The sequence below is a fragment of the Chinchilla lanigera genome, unplaced genomic scaffold (genome assembly GCF_000276665.1).
Source record: "Chinchilla lanigera isolate Chin_1 unplaced genomic scaffold, ChiLan1.0 scaffold00036, whole genome shotgun sequence".
NCBI classification, from domain to species: Eukaryota; Metazoa; Chordata; class Mammalia; order Rodentia; family Chinchillidae; genus Chinchilla; species Chinchilla lanigera.
Genome location: NW_004955437.1, coordinates 11,622,970 through 11,636,540, shown reverse-complemented (window position 1 = coordinate 11,636,540; position 13,571 = coordinate 11,622,970). Strand labels below are relative to the sequence as shown.

Sequence of the window (13,571 nt, the reverse complement as noted above, 5' to 3'; positions counted from 1 at the left end):
TTTTGTCTACAATCCTGCGACAACTTACTAATGACTCTGAGAGTCTGTGGATGACAGGAAAGATCTCACATGGAAAAGATGATCCAACACTAAGATGTACCCCCAGCACTTAGTGAAATTCTTTAGTTTGAGGCAGAATCTCATTAAATTGCCCAGCCTGAGCTAGAACTTGTGATCCTCTTCCCCAGTCTCCCAAGTGCTAGGACTACGGGTGTGCACCACTACACCCAGTTTATATATATATATATATATATATATACATACACATTGGTACTGGAAATCAAACTCAGGACCTTGTGCTTGCTAGGCAGGCACTTCTGCTGCTGAGCTATACCCCCAGCCCAGTTATTATATTTCTTAAAAACCTTTCCCTAGAATCAATGAAAGAGAAAAAGACTGTGAATCTCAGTTTCCCAGAGGACTCTTCACTTGAAATCCTTTAAAAAGATGTTAAAAGGGTCATAACACCATTCTGTCTGATGAAAATCGAGTGTCTGATTAATGCACACACAACTGGATTTCCTTCTGCGTTCCTGATCCAAAACAGAAACAGGAGAGTTTCTTTATCATGGTTATTCATTCATTTATTGGTTCATCCATTCACCATCTACCCACCGTGTGGGTACCACTGGGCACCCTGCAGGCACGGGGCAGCATGGTAGTGAGGGTTACAGGTCCCTGCCTCCAGCAGGCAGCGAGCTCACAGCTATATAGCAAAGCTGATCGCAGGGGATGCGCATTGTCACAAGACATCCCGGCATGGCAGCAGGACCAGGTGGAGGCAGGAAAACGAAAAGAATCACGCAGGAAGCCGAGGCACAGTCTCTGGAAGCCAATTCAAAGCAAACTGGAAACTGCCCAGATCGCTGCCCGCAGGGAGGGGAGGTCGGAGTCGGGGAGGCATCTCTGCAGCCAGGCACTGTCCATGGTGGGTCATGGCCTTGGCCTTTGGAGAATTAGGGAGGTGATGGTGAAGGTGAGGAAGATCACACTGACTGTGCCTCCAATCATCAGGCCCACAATGCTGCCGTGCACCTGCATGGCCTGACAGCGGTCACCTGTGTAGAAGAAGGCGTGTCCAGAGACGCACCTGGGGAGGGGACACAGGGCGTGTGGGGCTATTTGGCCTCAGGTGCGGCCTGCCAGCAAGCACCATGTGGCAAGGATGGCAGAGAGCAGTTACTGAGTGTTCTGTGCCCAGCCTGTTCTAAGTATTCACTAGACTCAACTGATTTAATCCCATGACAACCCTCTGCAATGGAGTTTCTGGTCAGGCTGTTCTCATCCTCCCCATAAAGCGACAGAAATGGTAAACAATGTGCTCCAGGTCACACGGTTAGTGCTTCACACACTAAACTTAACTCTGAAAGATGCATCCTTAGACCAGTCCTCTTGGCCACCAAGGACGCAGGAGGAATAGTTAGGGAGGATTAGAACGGACATCAGCTCCTGACATGGTCCTTCTATAGGATATGGGGAAATTCCCCAGGTAGAGCTCGATTTAGCGCACTGCTTGGAACTTTTCAACCTGCTAACAACATCAAGCCAAACGTCACTGTAATGTGCATGTCCTGCTTGGTGTCTCTAAAACTTGCCTGGATGTTCAGGCCCAGTCAAGGAGCCTGACACACAGTAGGGCTACAGTGGGATTAGAAATTCCAGCAACATCCCGGATGCTGGGCAGTGTCCCCAAGGTGAGGAAGGGGTAGACATCAGGGGACAGGGAGGTGGGACTCGTCTACTCTGGCAGTGTCAGCCCACCACAGGGTGCACTTGTGTCCAGTGGAGAAAGCCACACCCTCAGGTCACGTGATGGAGGCCTCGGCCTAACATGATCAGCACCCTGACCAGCCCACCCCAGGCCTGCACCTACCTGCAGCTTGCCATACCCTTCACGTTCACACACACGCCCTGGTTCTGGCACGGGTTAGGGTCACATGGGTCTCTGAAATACTGTGGCCCATTTTGGTCTTCCAGGGGGCTGGTGTTCTCCACAGACCGCTTCTGTCTGCCCAAGCTAATTGGTGGGGCTTCGTCTAACATAGACTTTCTAGCACCTTCTCCCAAGGCCTGCTGCTCCTCTCCTTGGAGTACAAGGCCTGCAGGGATCAGCCTCCGGTCTGTAGTGCGCACTGGAACTTCTGTTTGTCTCAGGTGGGTGAGGTCTGCAGAAAAAAGAGGTGGTGACGAGGCCAATTAGGACAAATAACTGATTATGATTACTTCTGGGGAAGGCTTCCAGGCCGTCTCTGTCCCTCATGAACACTATCATTAGTGACCTGGAAAAGTCGCTCTGAATCCAGCTAATCCTTGAGATGGCAGCTTCTTTCTTTAAAGTAGAGCTGCCACGTTAATGTATTGCCAAATGAAGCATAACATTAGACTGAAACTGATCTGAAATCAGCAAAATGTTATAGGTGAGAAATTATCCCTGAAAGATGACACTTTGAAAAATGAAATTGCGCTTTCTCTCTCAAGGATAATTAAAAATATGGTTTTCACCCTGGAGAAATGATAGATGCTTTTGGAGGTGCTTGACTGGAACATGAAGAATACATGCACGAAACATCCCAGGGTGCCCCATAAACATGTACAATTTTTGTGTGTCAATGAACAATATTTGAGAAATTCAATAAGATGAAGAAGGGCGTTCCTGACCAATTGAGTAGAATGTGGCTTTCTTTTTCTTTTCCTATTTCTTTTTAAACCTCATTTGCAAGAAAGATCCCCACCTTCCATAGTTGCTTTAAAATCAGTAGGGCAGACAAAGCCTAGGATTATTAATTGATTCAGGAAGATCAGCAAAAGTACCTTCAAAGTCCACAAAAACAATGAGGTCATCATTTTTAAGGAAACTCCTCCTTTTCAGCATCTGGTGGGAGATAGCATTGCTCCAGCCCAAGTCAATGCTCCTAAAGCAATCGCAGTCGATGTCATAGGAGCCCACCACGGACGGCCTGTCCCAGATGACAGAGCCGTTGATAGCTGCAGAGTGACAACAACATAGCATCGTATCACCTTATGCCTTGAATGAGCATGTGTGGCTTTGTCAATCAGAAAAAATGCATATGTTGGAAAAAGTCAGCTTATTTGCTCTCTTCAGGAGAGTTAAAATTTACAATTGGGAGGCAAGGAGCGGAGAACAGCTCTGAATGCACACATGTGTGGGACTGGTGACTTCCATCAAGGGGAGCGGCCACAGTCTGATCTTTTTCAGACTGATGCCTCTTATTTTGACAGAGTGGTTTTGCCGATTTCATAATTGAGGTGAGTTTGTTTCATAGACACACAGACATTCAGAAATATTTTTGGAAATCACTTCACAAAGCCTGGTGAGCTCTGAGGATCTGACCGTGATGAGCAGCACCTGTCTAATCCGCCTGAGCTTGGGGAGGCAGAACCACCTGAGTCCTTGTACTCTGTGTGCCTGGCACAGCCTGACCCCTCACAGGTCCTCAATACCTGCTTAAGGAGAGAATAAGGAAAGAGAAGGAGGAAAACATGGGATTGAAGAGTTTAACCTAATACTCCAGTGTGAGTATGTTGTTGGTACATGGGGCAATCAAAATATACAGTGAATGTTTAAAGTCTAAAATATTTATTACGGTAAAAGTGACATTGCCCTCAAAGTCCCACCCCCACTTGAAATACACTTATTTCATCATTCTGGCCTCTTTCTGAAGCAGTTCCAGAAGACCTGTTTCTTCAGTGTCTATGAGGTCTGGTTAAAAATATACTGAACATTGAGTGCCATCCAACAGAAAGGCAGGCTTGAGAAAACGCTGCAGTGTGTCCTCATCTATTTTATTCACTAGGTCTGGCACCATGCGACTCTTGGCTCTTGCTCCCAGATCAAAATGACAATGAAAGGTAAATCTTTGGGACAGACTCGGGACATGGAGGCAGCCATGACATCGCAACTAAAGACACACAGGAAAGAGGACTCCAGAACTGCTTCAGAAATTGATAAGTGTAATGGGATAAGTATGTTCAAAGCAAGGGGGCACATTCTGAGGGGGATTCCTGGCACTGTGTCCTTTATTGTGATCATTTTTGAAATGGAGGTATTCACAGTATTTTTTGATCACACCTCATACACAGTGTGGAAATGTGTGAGAAGAATACTGTGCCTCTTACACAGATGTGAATCACATCTGTCAGCCTCTCAAGGCCTGGTGGTGGTTCTTATTTATGCCCAAATTACTGACCTGCAGATGTGTGGGACAAGGAGGTCGTGAACATCATGCTCAAGGACATCCTGTTTTTCACGTCTGTCTCCTGGTCAAGTATTGTCATGATCGCCTGCCTGTCCTGCACCGGCCACTCCAGGATAGCATCGTTCTCCCCACTGCACAGGTGAAAAGCCAGACCCAAGTAGCCAGAGGCAGTGGAGGTTGCTCTGCCATGGGGGTACAAGGTCACCCCAAAACCATATCCCTCGGAGTTGTAGAACCGAGGGCTCAGGAGCTTGTCCCCTTTCACTGTGTTCTGAAGGACCTGGGAGATGTTCCGTACTGTCCACACCCCAGCCGGGCAGGGTGTCTCCGTCAGGGTGATGTCATCCAGGGAAATGCCCCCCGCCGAGTTCTGAGGGTTGCCTTTTGTGCCCTGGAAAAGGTAGCGAAACTTCTTTTCCTCTCTGAGTGTCACGTGGGCAATTTTCCAGTTATGGTCAGAATCTCCTGAGGACAGAGAAAGGCTGATGACAGCGGTGGCCGACATCTAATGCACACTTGCTCTGAGTGTCACATTGTGCGAAGGCTGTCTCGTACAAACCTCACAGCAACCTTGTCAGATAAGCCCCGTTACAGACTACCTAAGTCCTTCTGTCAAGTCACCTGTCTAGAAAGCGAAAAGAGCTTTTTTAAAAAAGACATTCTATCTACATTCCAATCCCCATCATGACTGTGTTTTCTACTGCCATTTAACTTCCCAGGGTCTGGTTTCCTTCTCAAACCACAGTTACCCGCTCTGCTAACACTAAAATGTCCCCGTATTCGGCTGAACCATATGAAATAGACATTTTAAGAGTCAAAAGTCAAATAATGACACTTCCACGGGGCCTTGTTACCACGAAGTGTGTAGCTCAGTGGCAAAGGGTTGGCTTGGCACGTGCAAGGCCCGGGGTTCGATTCCCAATACGGAGGAATAAAAAACATTTTTTTAACGCTGGGTCTTGGTTTACAGCAGGCTGCTCCTCACGCCTCCTGCTGCCCAGCAGTGCACAGCGTCCACGCTAAGCTCCTTATAGCAACACATAAAGCAACACCCAAGAATGTGAGAGACGTGAGAGTGAAGTGAAGAGAAACCAACGGTCAGGTTCCCTGCACCAGGACAAGTAGATTAAACAACGACACCACTCTGTGTTCTCAAACAGAAGACACCTTGCAGCTAGTTATTTAACTACCAGGTCTCCAGGAGCTGCAGTTCTGCATCCCTCATCCCTTCCCTTCTCCCTCCTTGACCCTCTCTCTGGTCTCTCTCTCTGGCCCTGGCTTTGTGCAAAACACTAGGGAACTCCGGATTTATATACATGGGTTGTTTTCTTACAACGCTGCTTCTGACTGTGGAGGGGTTCAATCACACCTAGAGGGGTTAAAACTTACCAGACATCATGGTAGGACCTTGTGGAGGAGGAGTACAGAGACAGAGTGGGAGGAGGAGAGCAGAAGAAAAGAGAGGTGCCCTGCCCGGGTGCTAAGCCAGAGCAGCCCCCGTGTGGACGCCTCTGCGTACCTTGGAAGGTCTGCACCTTGACCAGCTTGCGGACGTTGCCAGTGCCGTCATCCCTTCTGACCCAAACGACCAGTCGATCGGAGGGGCTCCCTGTCATTCTGTAAAAAAACTGCAGGCACTGCTGCTGCCTCTTCGGGTAGAGAATCCGAGACTCCAGCAGGGCCGCCTCTTCCAAGGCTCCCGTGCCCGTGTTGAGGTGCATGGAGTAGCCGGCACCTGTGGGGACAGCAGCCTGGGGTCTGTGTCTGGCTTCCACACCCCCGTACCCTCTCTTTCCCCTGGGTAAGGTGACATGGGAGAAGCAGCCCATCCAGGCAGCGCCAGCTAAAGCTCTTCTGAGGAAAATCACAAGGTCACTGGCAGTGAGCTGCGAGTTCCGTGTGGTGCTGGCTTCCCCTTGCCCGGGTTCCCAAGGATGTGAAGCGTCTGCCTGTGAGTTAAAAAAACCCAGGCCCAGCCCATGTCTCTGCAGTGCGGTGTCTGTGAAGTGACTTCGTGTTTCCTCATCAGTTGCGTCATTTAAATCGGGGCAGAGAGGATGCCTGGTTGGATAACGAACTAGAGGTGTAGGTTTGGATTTTAAGTATTTGCAATGGCTCCTGGTTTAATACCCCTTGTTTTTAAACTGATGGTTGGGTATTTTATCAGTGTTAAAGAACCATCTTTAGTACAGCAGAAGACACACACTGAAGACATGCTAGGGGTAAAAATGGATTCCACTTGTGGGAAAAAAGAAGCATCAGAAGAACACAGAAAAAGAAAGCAAGGAACATCTCTGTCAGTGCCACAGTTGGGCGTTGCCTAACACAGATACCCCAGAGCTCCCTACAGGCAAGGCAGTGGCTAACCAGGCAGACCATCTGGAAAGCCAGCACACTTTCACGGTAAAGCACAATGCAAAACTCTTGCTAGAAGAAGGCTGTTTAGAGTATATTCAGTTCTCAATGCCTTCTCACAGAGAAACGTTTCACAAGGTGTACAGCTGTGGGTGTCGGGCAAAGCTCCTCATCCTCCTGGCTCTGTCCTGACTCATACACAGAGTCTGCACCTTCTATGCTGGCCACAAGCGCTGGCAGCTCACATACGGCTTCCAAAAGTCTTAAAAATATCTGAACGGCTGTAATATTCTTCAGAGGATGTTCTCTGAACCGGTGTGTTTTTCCCAGTGCTTCAGCTCAGAAGCCTGAGCCCTGGGTCCACAGCATGAATTGCTGAGTACTTCTGCTGAAGAGAACTGGATCTCATAGGCCAGAATTTCCATCACTGAGGCCTGGGACTCGGGACGCTGCACTTCCTACCAGCTCCGCCGCGGACTAGGATCCTCTTTCCTCTGAGTTTCAGATGGCAGTGGATCTGTCCCATGGGGTCCCTCAGGCCCTTCAGATCCAAGTGCTTGCCTGAGCATAGGACACTTTCTCTGGCAGTGGGACACGGTTCCCTTAGGCCCCAGAAAGGAAGCAGGAGGGAGGGCCAAGCTTACCTGGTAAGGCATGCATAGTTCTTTCTTCTGGGGTGAGGTCCTGTCCTTTCCTACTGTGGCTCTAGACCCTTCTTCCAGCAGATCAAGATCATGTTCCTGTCTATCAGCTTCAGAGGGAGGGAGCATCAGAAGTTACCATGGCAACCCAGATGGAACTTCCAGCTCATTACCCTTTGGCTATTTGGGATGACACACCTGCTGATCTGCTGTGTGACAGAGACTGTTGCCCTTGCCAAGGTCAGAGGCAGAATGTCCATGGTTTATGACCTCTGGGATGCTCACTGGGTCCTGGCACCCATGACAAACCCAGGTCCCTTCTGGGTAAGAAATTGAGCCATCTCTCTCAGACAGGCATGGACTAAGCAACTTCACTGTAACTAAGTCCTTCAAAAGCTATTACATCTGTAACCTCACCCACTTCCAAACAGGCGAGAGATGGTTTTCACAGAAGACATGTAATCAAACGATGGTAACATGAAAATAAAAACAAATGAAGGGGATGGGAGTGCAGCTCGGGGGTAGAATGTTTGCCCAGCATGCGAGAGCCCTTGGGTTCCACACCCAGCATCACATAGAAAAAAAGAGAAAAATAAAGAAAGAAGAAGAGAGAAAGCGATAGGAAGATGGAGAGAAGGGGAAAATAAAACAGCAGGGGATGAGCTAGTCAGGAGGCCTCTGTCTACCCCTGTGACATATGTATCCATATCTTGGGGTTCAGGGAGCCTTATCCACGCAAAGATGTTTTTGGTAAAAAAGCACACATGCAGCAGCAATTTCCTGTAGCCCCAACTACCAAGTGGTAGAGTCAGATTTCAAACTCCAACCCGCCTGACTTCTTGGCTTCTGTGCTACACAAATGACAGCCTGGAACTGCCTGAAGTTGAGCCATTGGATACAGCAGCCACTAAGCACCTGTGGCCTCTGAGGGCCGGGTGCGGCACCTCCCAACCGACACATAAGTAAGGGCAAAAGACAACCAGAATCCAGATAAGTGGCACAGAAAGGAGAGGGTCTCAAGATGATGTTTATAACTGGGCGTGGTGGCCCACATCTGTAATCCCAGCACTAGGGAGGCTGAGGCAGGAGGATCATTGAGAGTTTGAGACCAGCATGGGCTACAAAGTGAGCTCAAGGCTAGCTTGACTGCATAACAAGACCCTGACTCAAAAAGACAAAAAAAAAAAAAAAAAAGAGAGATTATGTTTATACTGATTACACATTGAAATGCTGATATTTTGTATAAGTTGAGTTAAATAAAATATATGGTTAAGATCAATGTCAGCTACATAAAATTTTTATCTTTTTTATGGAGTTATGAGAAAATTTTATATGACATGTTGGCTAGCATTGTATTTCTACTGGAGGGCACTGCTCTGGGGACATTAGCCTTACTTACAAGGCCCCGTCTTACCAACCACATGTCCACATGACTTTCACTGAGGTCAACATACACCTTATTGTTGCATGTGCATGGGCTGAATGCTCTTTATTGAGTTAACAGCTAAGATAAAGGAAGAGTTCTTTGTCCTTGTGCAGGTTGTCAGGGCTGATAACTCATGTTCTAGCTGGGGTGAGAGGTGCTGACCTTTATTACCTAAGCAAACCCCTCAACTGGTCACTTCACCACCACTCACCTGTGCACCGGCCGCCCAAGGTATGGTCCCCTTGTCCGGTTTGTGTGCTCTCCTCGTGGACCCAATCTGCATCATCTCTGGTGCCCTGGATCATCCCGCAGATATTTGTCTTCTCAAAAGCACAGTGATCCAAAAGGGTGTGCGTTGTGGCTGCAAATGACATGTTTGCCAGGTAGTTAAAAGGACTTAATGCAGCTCAGCCACATAGTAAATGTCTCCAGCCACTAAAACCTCATTGGCCAAATACAACAGGTACATGAGCATCTCCCTTTCTGCAGTTTTTTCTCAAAGGTATATCCAACAGCAACCAGGTAGTTCTCAGAACTCATCATCATAGACACAGGCCTACCTGTCTCATAGAGCCAAGAGAAAAAGACCTCTAAACATTCTTTGCTATATGAGGGCCAATGGGCACTGTGCTAGATCAAGAACAAGGTACTTACAGTACTATACTTAGTGGCCTTAGTGCGTGCTTTATTGAATGGATGGAAATAAGGATGGAAGTAAGGAAATTGTATCTCTGAAGATCATTGGGGTTGTCTTAGGAAATAAACCACCCAAGGGTTTAGGATGTTCTAGGAATAAACTGGGTAAAGAATCTTTCAGGGCCCAAAAACTTTTAAGCTTCTTTGCCTGTCTTGACCTTTACATACTTACGCACCCTTTAAAAAGAAGCTAAAGAAGTTAGACAATAACAGATCCTTGCATTGGTCTAATATTTTTAGTTTATGAAACACAAGTCTATAACTGATTTCTTGGTCATCCTATGAGGTAGGCGCTATAATTTTTTTCAGGTCTGGAAGTAGAGCACCTTACTTATGTGGTTTGACTCATCCTCCCTTTACCAGAAAGTTCAAGAAGAGTGAAAGGAAATCAAAAGGAAACTAAGGCTGGGCCCGGTACGCCCCTCCCCAGTCCCGACTCTCACTGCAGTTGTACATCCGGTTCAGCCTCTCTAAGTCAATGGCGCTGAAGTCCAGGCGCTGCCCGATGATGGAGTTGAACTCAGGGATCTTGGTCGTGATGGTGGGGACATTGTCATTCTGGTTAAATGAGAGAGGTGCGTAGTGCATCAGCGACTCGTAATCATAGGGCGTGTTGAGGTCTGTGATGATGTTGTCATCGTAGGTGTTGAAGTTGTGCTCATAACCTGTTGGGGACAGGGTCCACAGTCAGGGCCGGCAGCAATCTCCTCCCGCCTTTCCTCTCCAGCACGATTCCCAGAGACCCACAAAAGAGAAATAATACATCTTTGATTTAAACATGTATACATAATTTATAATTATTACATGTATGAATTAATAGATGCTAAGTATAAATCGACAGCATAATATCATTAAAATATATATAGAATTATTGGGATGATCATAAAATACCTGCTGTAGTATATAAAGTATATATTTATGTATCATAAATTATTAAATACATAAATTATATTTAAGGATGCATTGTAAATGTGTGTGTGTGTGTGTGTGTGTGTGTTTATTGTCAGAAAGAGACAATGCCTGGTTCTCCTGCTCACGGGGACTTATGGGATTCAAGACATGTTCAAAATAGGACACCCCTGAAAGACATAAATAACCCACACAGGATAGGGAGAAAGTGAGTCCTCCAGAGGGTGCTAGGATGTCACATGCAGTGACAGACCTGTGACAACAGTCCAGTGGTAAGGACCAGCCTGCATTCAGTTTCCCCCAGCCTCGTGACCCAGCAAAGTACCTGAAGCAGGCACTTTCCACGCCCTGCCTGTCTTAACTTCCCACATACTCATCAGGGTGGAGGGGATTACTTCATTCCTTTTATTCAAGGATTCTTATCAGATTGGTTTACAAATAAATGGCTTCAGTAACTTTTAAAACTTAGCCAGTGCATTTTGCTCTGCCTGTGATGTTCTAGAATCCACGTCAGGAAAACAGTGGCCCAAAAGGGAACAGGGTTTATCGTGCCTCTACAGGACTCATCGCTGGAGCCCATGACAGGAAGTGATCCCACACACCAAGGTCATCTGCAAACTTCCTATAATGGGTCACCTAAGAGATGTTCTGGGCTTTGCAACCCATATTTTCTCTGTCACTGCTACTGAGTGCTGCCATTGCAACAAAAAGCAGCCAGGGTGACATATAACCCAATGGGCATGGTTGTATTTACATAATGGGTCACTTATGGGCTGGAGTTTGCCAACCCCTGTGAGACCTCAGAAATTGAGTTTTTCCTTAGTGGAAAGGAAAAAACTACAGTTATGAGTCAGGACAAGGGAACAGGCTGGGGAAGAGAAGCTGTGTTGCTGGTACAGTGTCCACTGAGATGAAACAACAGGACTGGATCACTCCAAGTAAGGGGCAATATAAGGGCTGGGGATTTAGCTCAGCGGCAAAAGCGCCTGCCTGGCAAGTGCAAGGTCATGAGTTCGGTTCCCGGTACCGGAGAAAAACAAAAAAAACAAAAAAAACAAAAAAAAAGGGGGCAATATAAGTCACAAATGACCCTGAGAAATAATACTTTCCTTTTTTATGCTCTTGTTGGGTTTGTTGTCCCATTGGAGAACAGGTCTCCAGTGATTGCATGCAATTTAGATATATGGAATTGCATCTGATGAAAACTCAGGAGATAAGCAAATATGTGCTGAGCAACTCAGGCCCAGGAAGACCTCAACAAGTCTGCAAATCACCCTAGCAAATGGGCTGGCTCTTTGGAAAAGGGAACTAAGTTGGCCTAAAGCCATCGTGAAAGGATTAACCATTGTTTTCTTTAAGACTTAGAAATGAACACAGTTTCTGATTTCTCATGAGATTTTCAGCAAAGCCAAGTGGATGTGTAGGAAGATAAGAAACTTGGGTGGAAGGCAGATAAGACCAGGTCAATGGCACCCTGTGACTCCAGGCCCTTTTCCCCTCTGCACCCTGGCATGCCAGCTACAGCACAATCCCCACCAGGAGACAGATACACTGGGTCTCATCTGTAATCTCATCTCTAGGTGAGCAGGGACAAACACTTTTGTAGGTTGGACTGGGAGCCAAAGATCACTACTTGGCCTTTAGCACAGTGGTTAGCATGGGATGACTTAGAAAAGCACAAAGACAATTCTGGAATGTGTGATGGGCTGTAATATCAGGGTGCCGTCCTCCAGCCTGCTGGAGCCATGTGCAGCTTCACACACAGAAAGTTGCCCTAATAGGGTTATTAGGTTCATCAGGCAGGAGTCGTAACAAAATCATTGGTTGACTTTCAGGTGACCCCCACATTGTGCGGACTCACTCTTCCCACTCCCCGGGACCCTTTCCTGGGATCACTTTTAATTCCAGCAATGTAGCCTTGAGGGCGTTCAGCAAGCCACACAGGTGAGCGCCATCCCCACCCTGCCACGCTGGGCTCCACACACCTGGGATAATCTCATTCCACCAGATGGTCACATAGTCATCCCGGTCGGTCCTCGACTGCTCGTGGTAAAAACCCAAAGCATGCAGAATCTCATGCTCGATGATGGCTTTGTAGTCGCACCCTGTGCCAATGGAGAGGTTCTGTCCCACGTGTTGATCACCAACCATAGACCAGCACCTAAAAGACCAGGGAAGGGAAATAGTTTCCTAGAGAATTCTTAGCTGCAATTCAGGTTACACCAGTCAGAGTGAAGCTAGGTTTGATTGTTTTAACAAATCACATTTCTTTGTAGTGAAATCACTTAAAACATTCTCTTTTGACTATTTGGAAATATGGGATACAATACGTTGACTGTAGTCACCCTCTGTGCACTAGAACCCCAGCACCTGCTCCTCCTAACTGCGACCCTGTGCCCTCACCATTAAACTCTCCGTTTGTTCCTCCACCACCCCGGCAGCCAACTGCAAACCTTGTGGGCCCCGAATTAGCCTGCATTTCCTCATGCCTCCAGAGTAGCATGCTCCTTGGTACAAAGTAGATGTGCATCTTTTAAAATTATTTAAATAAAAGAAGAAGCTAAGAAAAGATCTCCTGAGATAAGCTAGATATTTAACTTGTTCCATCAGTATTTTGCTTTTATATTAGTTGCTTTTTTGTGTACTTCTTTTGCATAAGAGGCTGAATTATATGCTGACTTCCCTTTCCATCTCTGTTATCCATCCATGATCAACAAAACCCCAGGGTCAGAACTAGATGCCCTATGCCAACGAAACCTGGAGACAGAGATGGGGTTGCAGCACGAGAAAGACTTTCAGGGGTGACATCTGTCACCCGCAGGTGATGACCTTAATTCCCGACCTCATCTGGCTTAAGCTGGTTGACACACAGAGCACTAAAGAAAGAGTGCTTCTTTCTGAATATGCCATCCATTTATTTTTAGAAATAAATACTATGGGGAGCAAATTTATATCTAGAATTTTTCATAAAGGTGCAGCCTAGAGAGTAATTAATTTAGAATAGCACACTTAAAAGAGTGTCTTTTATAGTTCAATAAACTTGATTTAAAAAAAAAAAAGTGCTGTAAGTTAAAACACAGCCTAATCCTAGGAAAAGAATTGACATACATGTCTCTGGGGCCCAGACTTATCCAAACAGTATATAGCAGTCTCTGTTTAGCACATTAAAAATATTATATTATTTACAGATTCATAATGAAAGATTTGGCTTGGCATGGTGGGGCACTCCTGTAATCCCAGCACTTGGGATCCTGAGGCAGGAGGAGCATTGTGAGTTTGAGGCCAGCCTGGGCTACAAAGTGAGCTCAAGGTCAGCCCCTGCATAGC

General features: G+C 46.7%; 1 protein-coding gene across 1 annotated transcript in view; it reads right to left on the bottom strand.

Annotated features, from left to right (window-relative positions):
• Positions 1 to 396: 396 nt before the first annotated feature.
• Positions 397 to 13,571, bottom strand: part of Mep1a (meprin A, alpha (PABA peptide hydrolase)) — a 34,032-nt gene continuing 20,857 nt past the window's right edge. Inside the window, exons 7-14 of the mRNA XM_013516737.1 lie at positions 12,230 to 12,405; positions 9,779 to 10,000; positions 8,851 to 9,000; positions 5,737 to 5,952; positions 4,209 to 4,682; positions 2,812 to 2,985; positions 1,874 to 2,165; positions 397 to 1,090 (exon numbers count right to left, since the gene is read on the bottom strand). Of these exons, the coding sequence (XP_013372191.1) occupies positions 934 to 1,090; positions 1,874 to 2,165; positions 2,812 to 2,985; positions 4,209 to 4,682; positions 5,737 to 5,952; positions 8,851 to 9,000; positions 9,779 to 10,000; positions 12,230 to 12,405 (1,861 nt within the window). The 3' untranslated portion in view covers positions 397 to 933. The remainder of the gene's footprint in view (positions 1,091 to 1,873; positions 2,166 to 2,811; positions 2,986 to 4,208; positions 4,683 to 5,736; positions 5,953 to 8,850; positions 9,001 to 9,778; positions 10,001 to 12,229; positions 12,406 to 13,571) is intronic.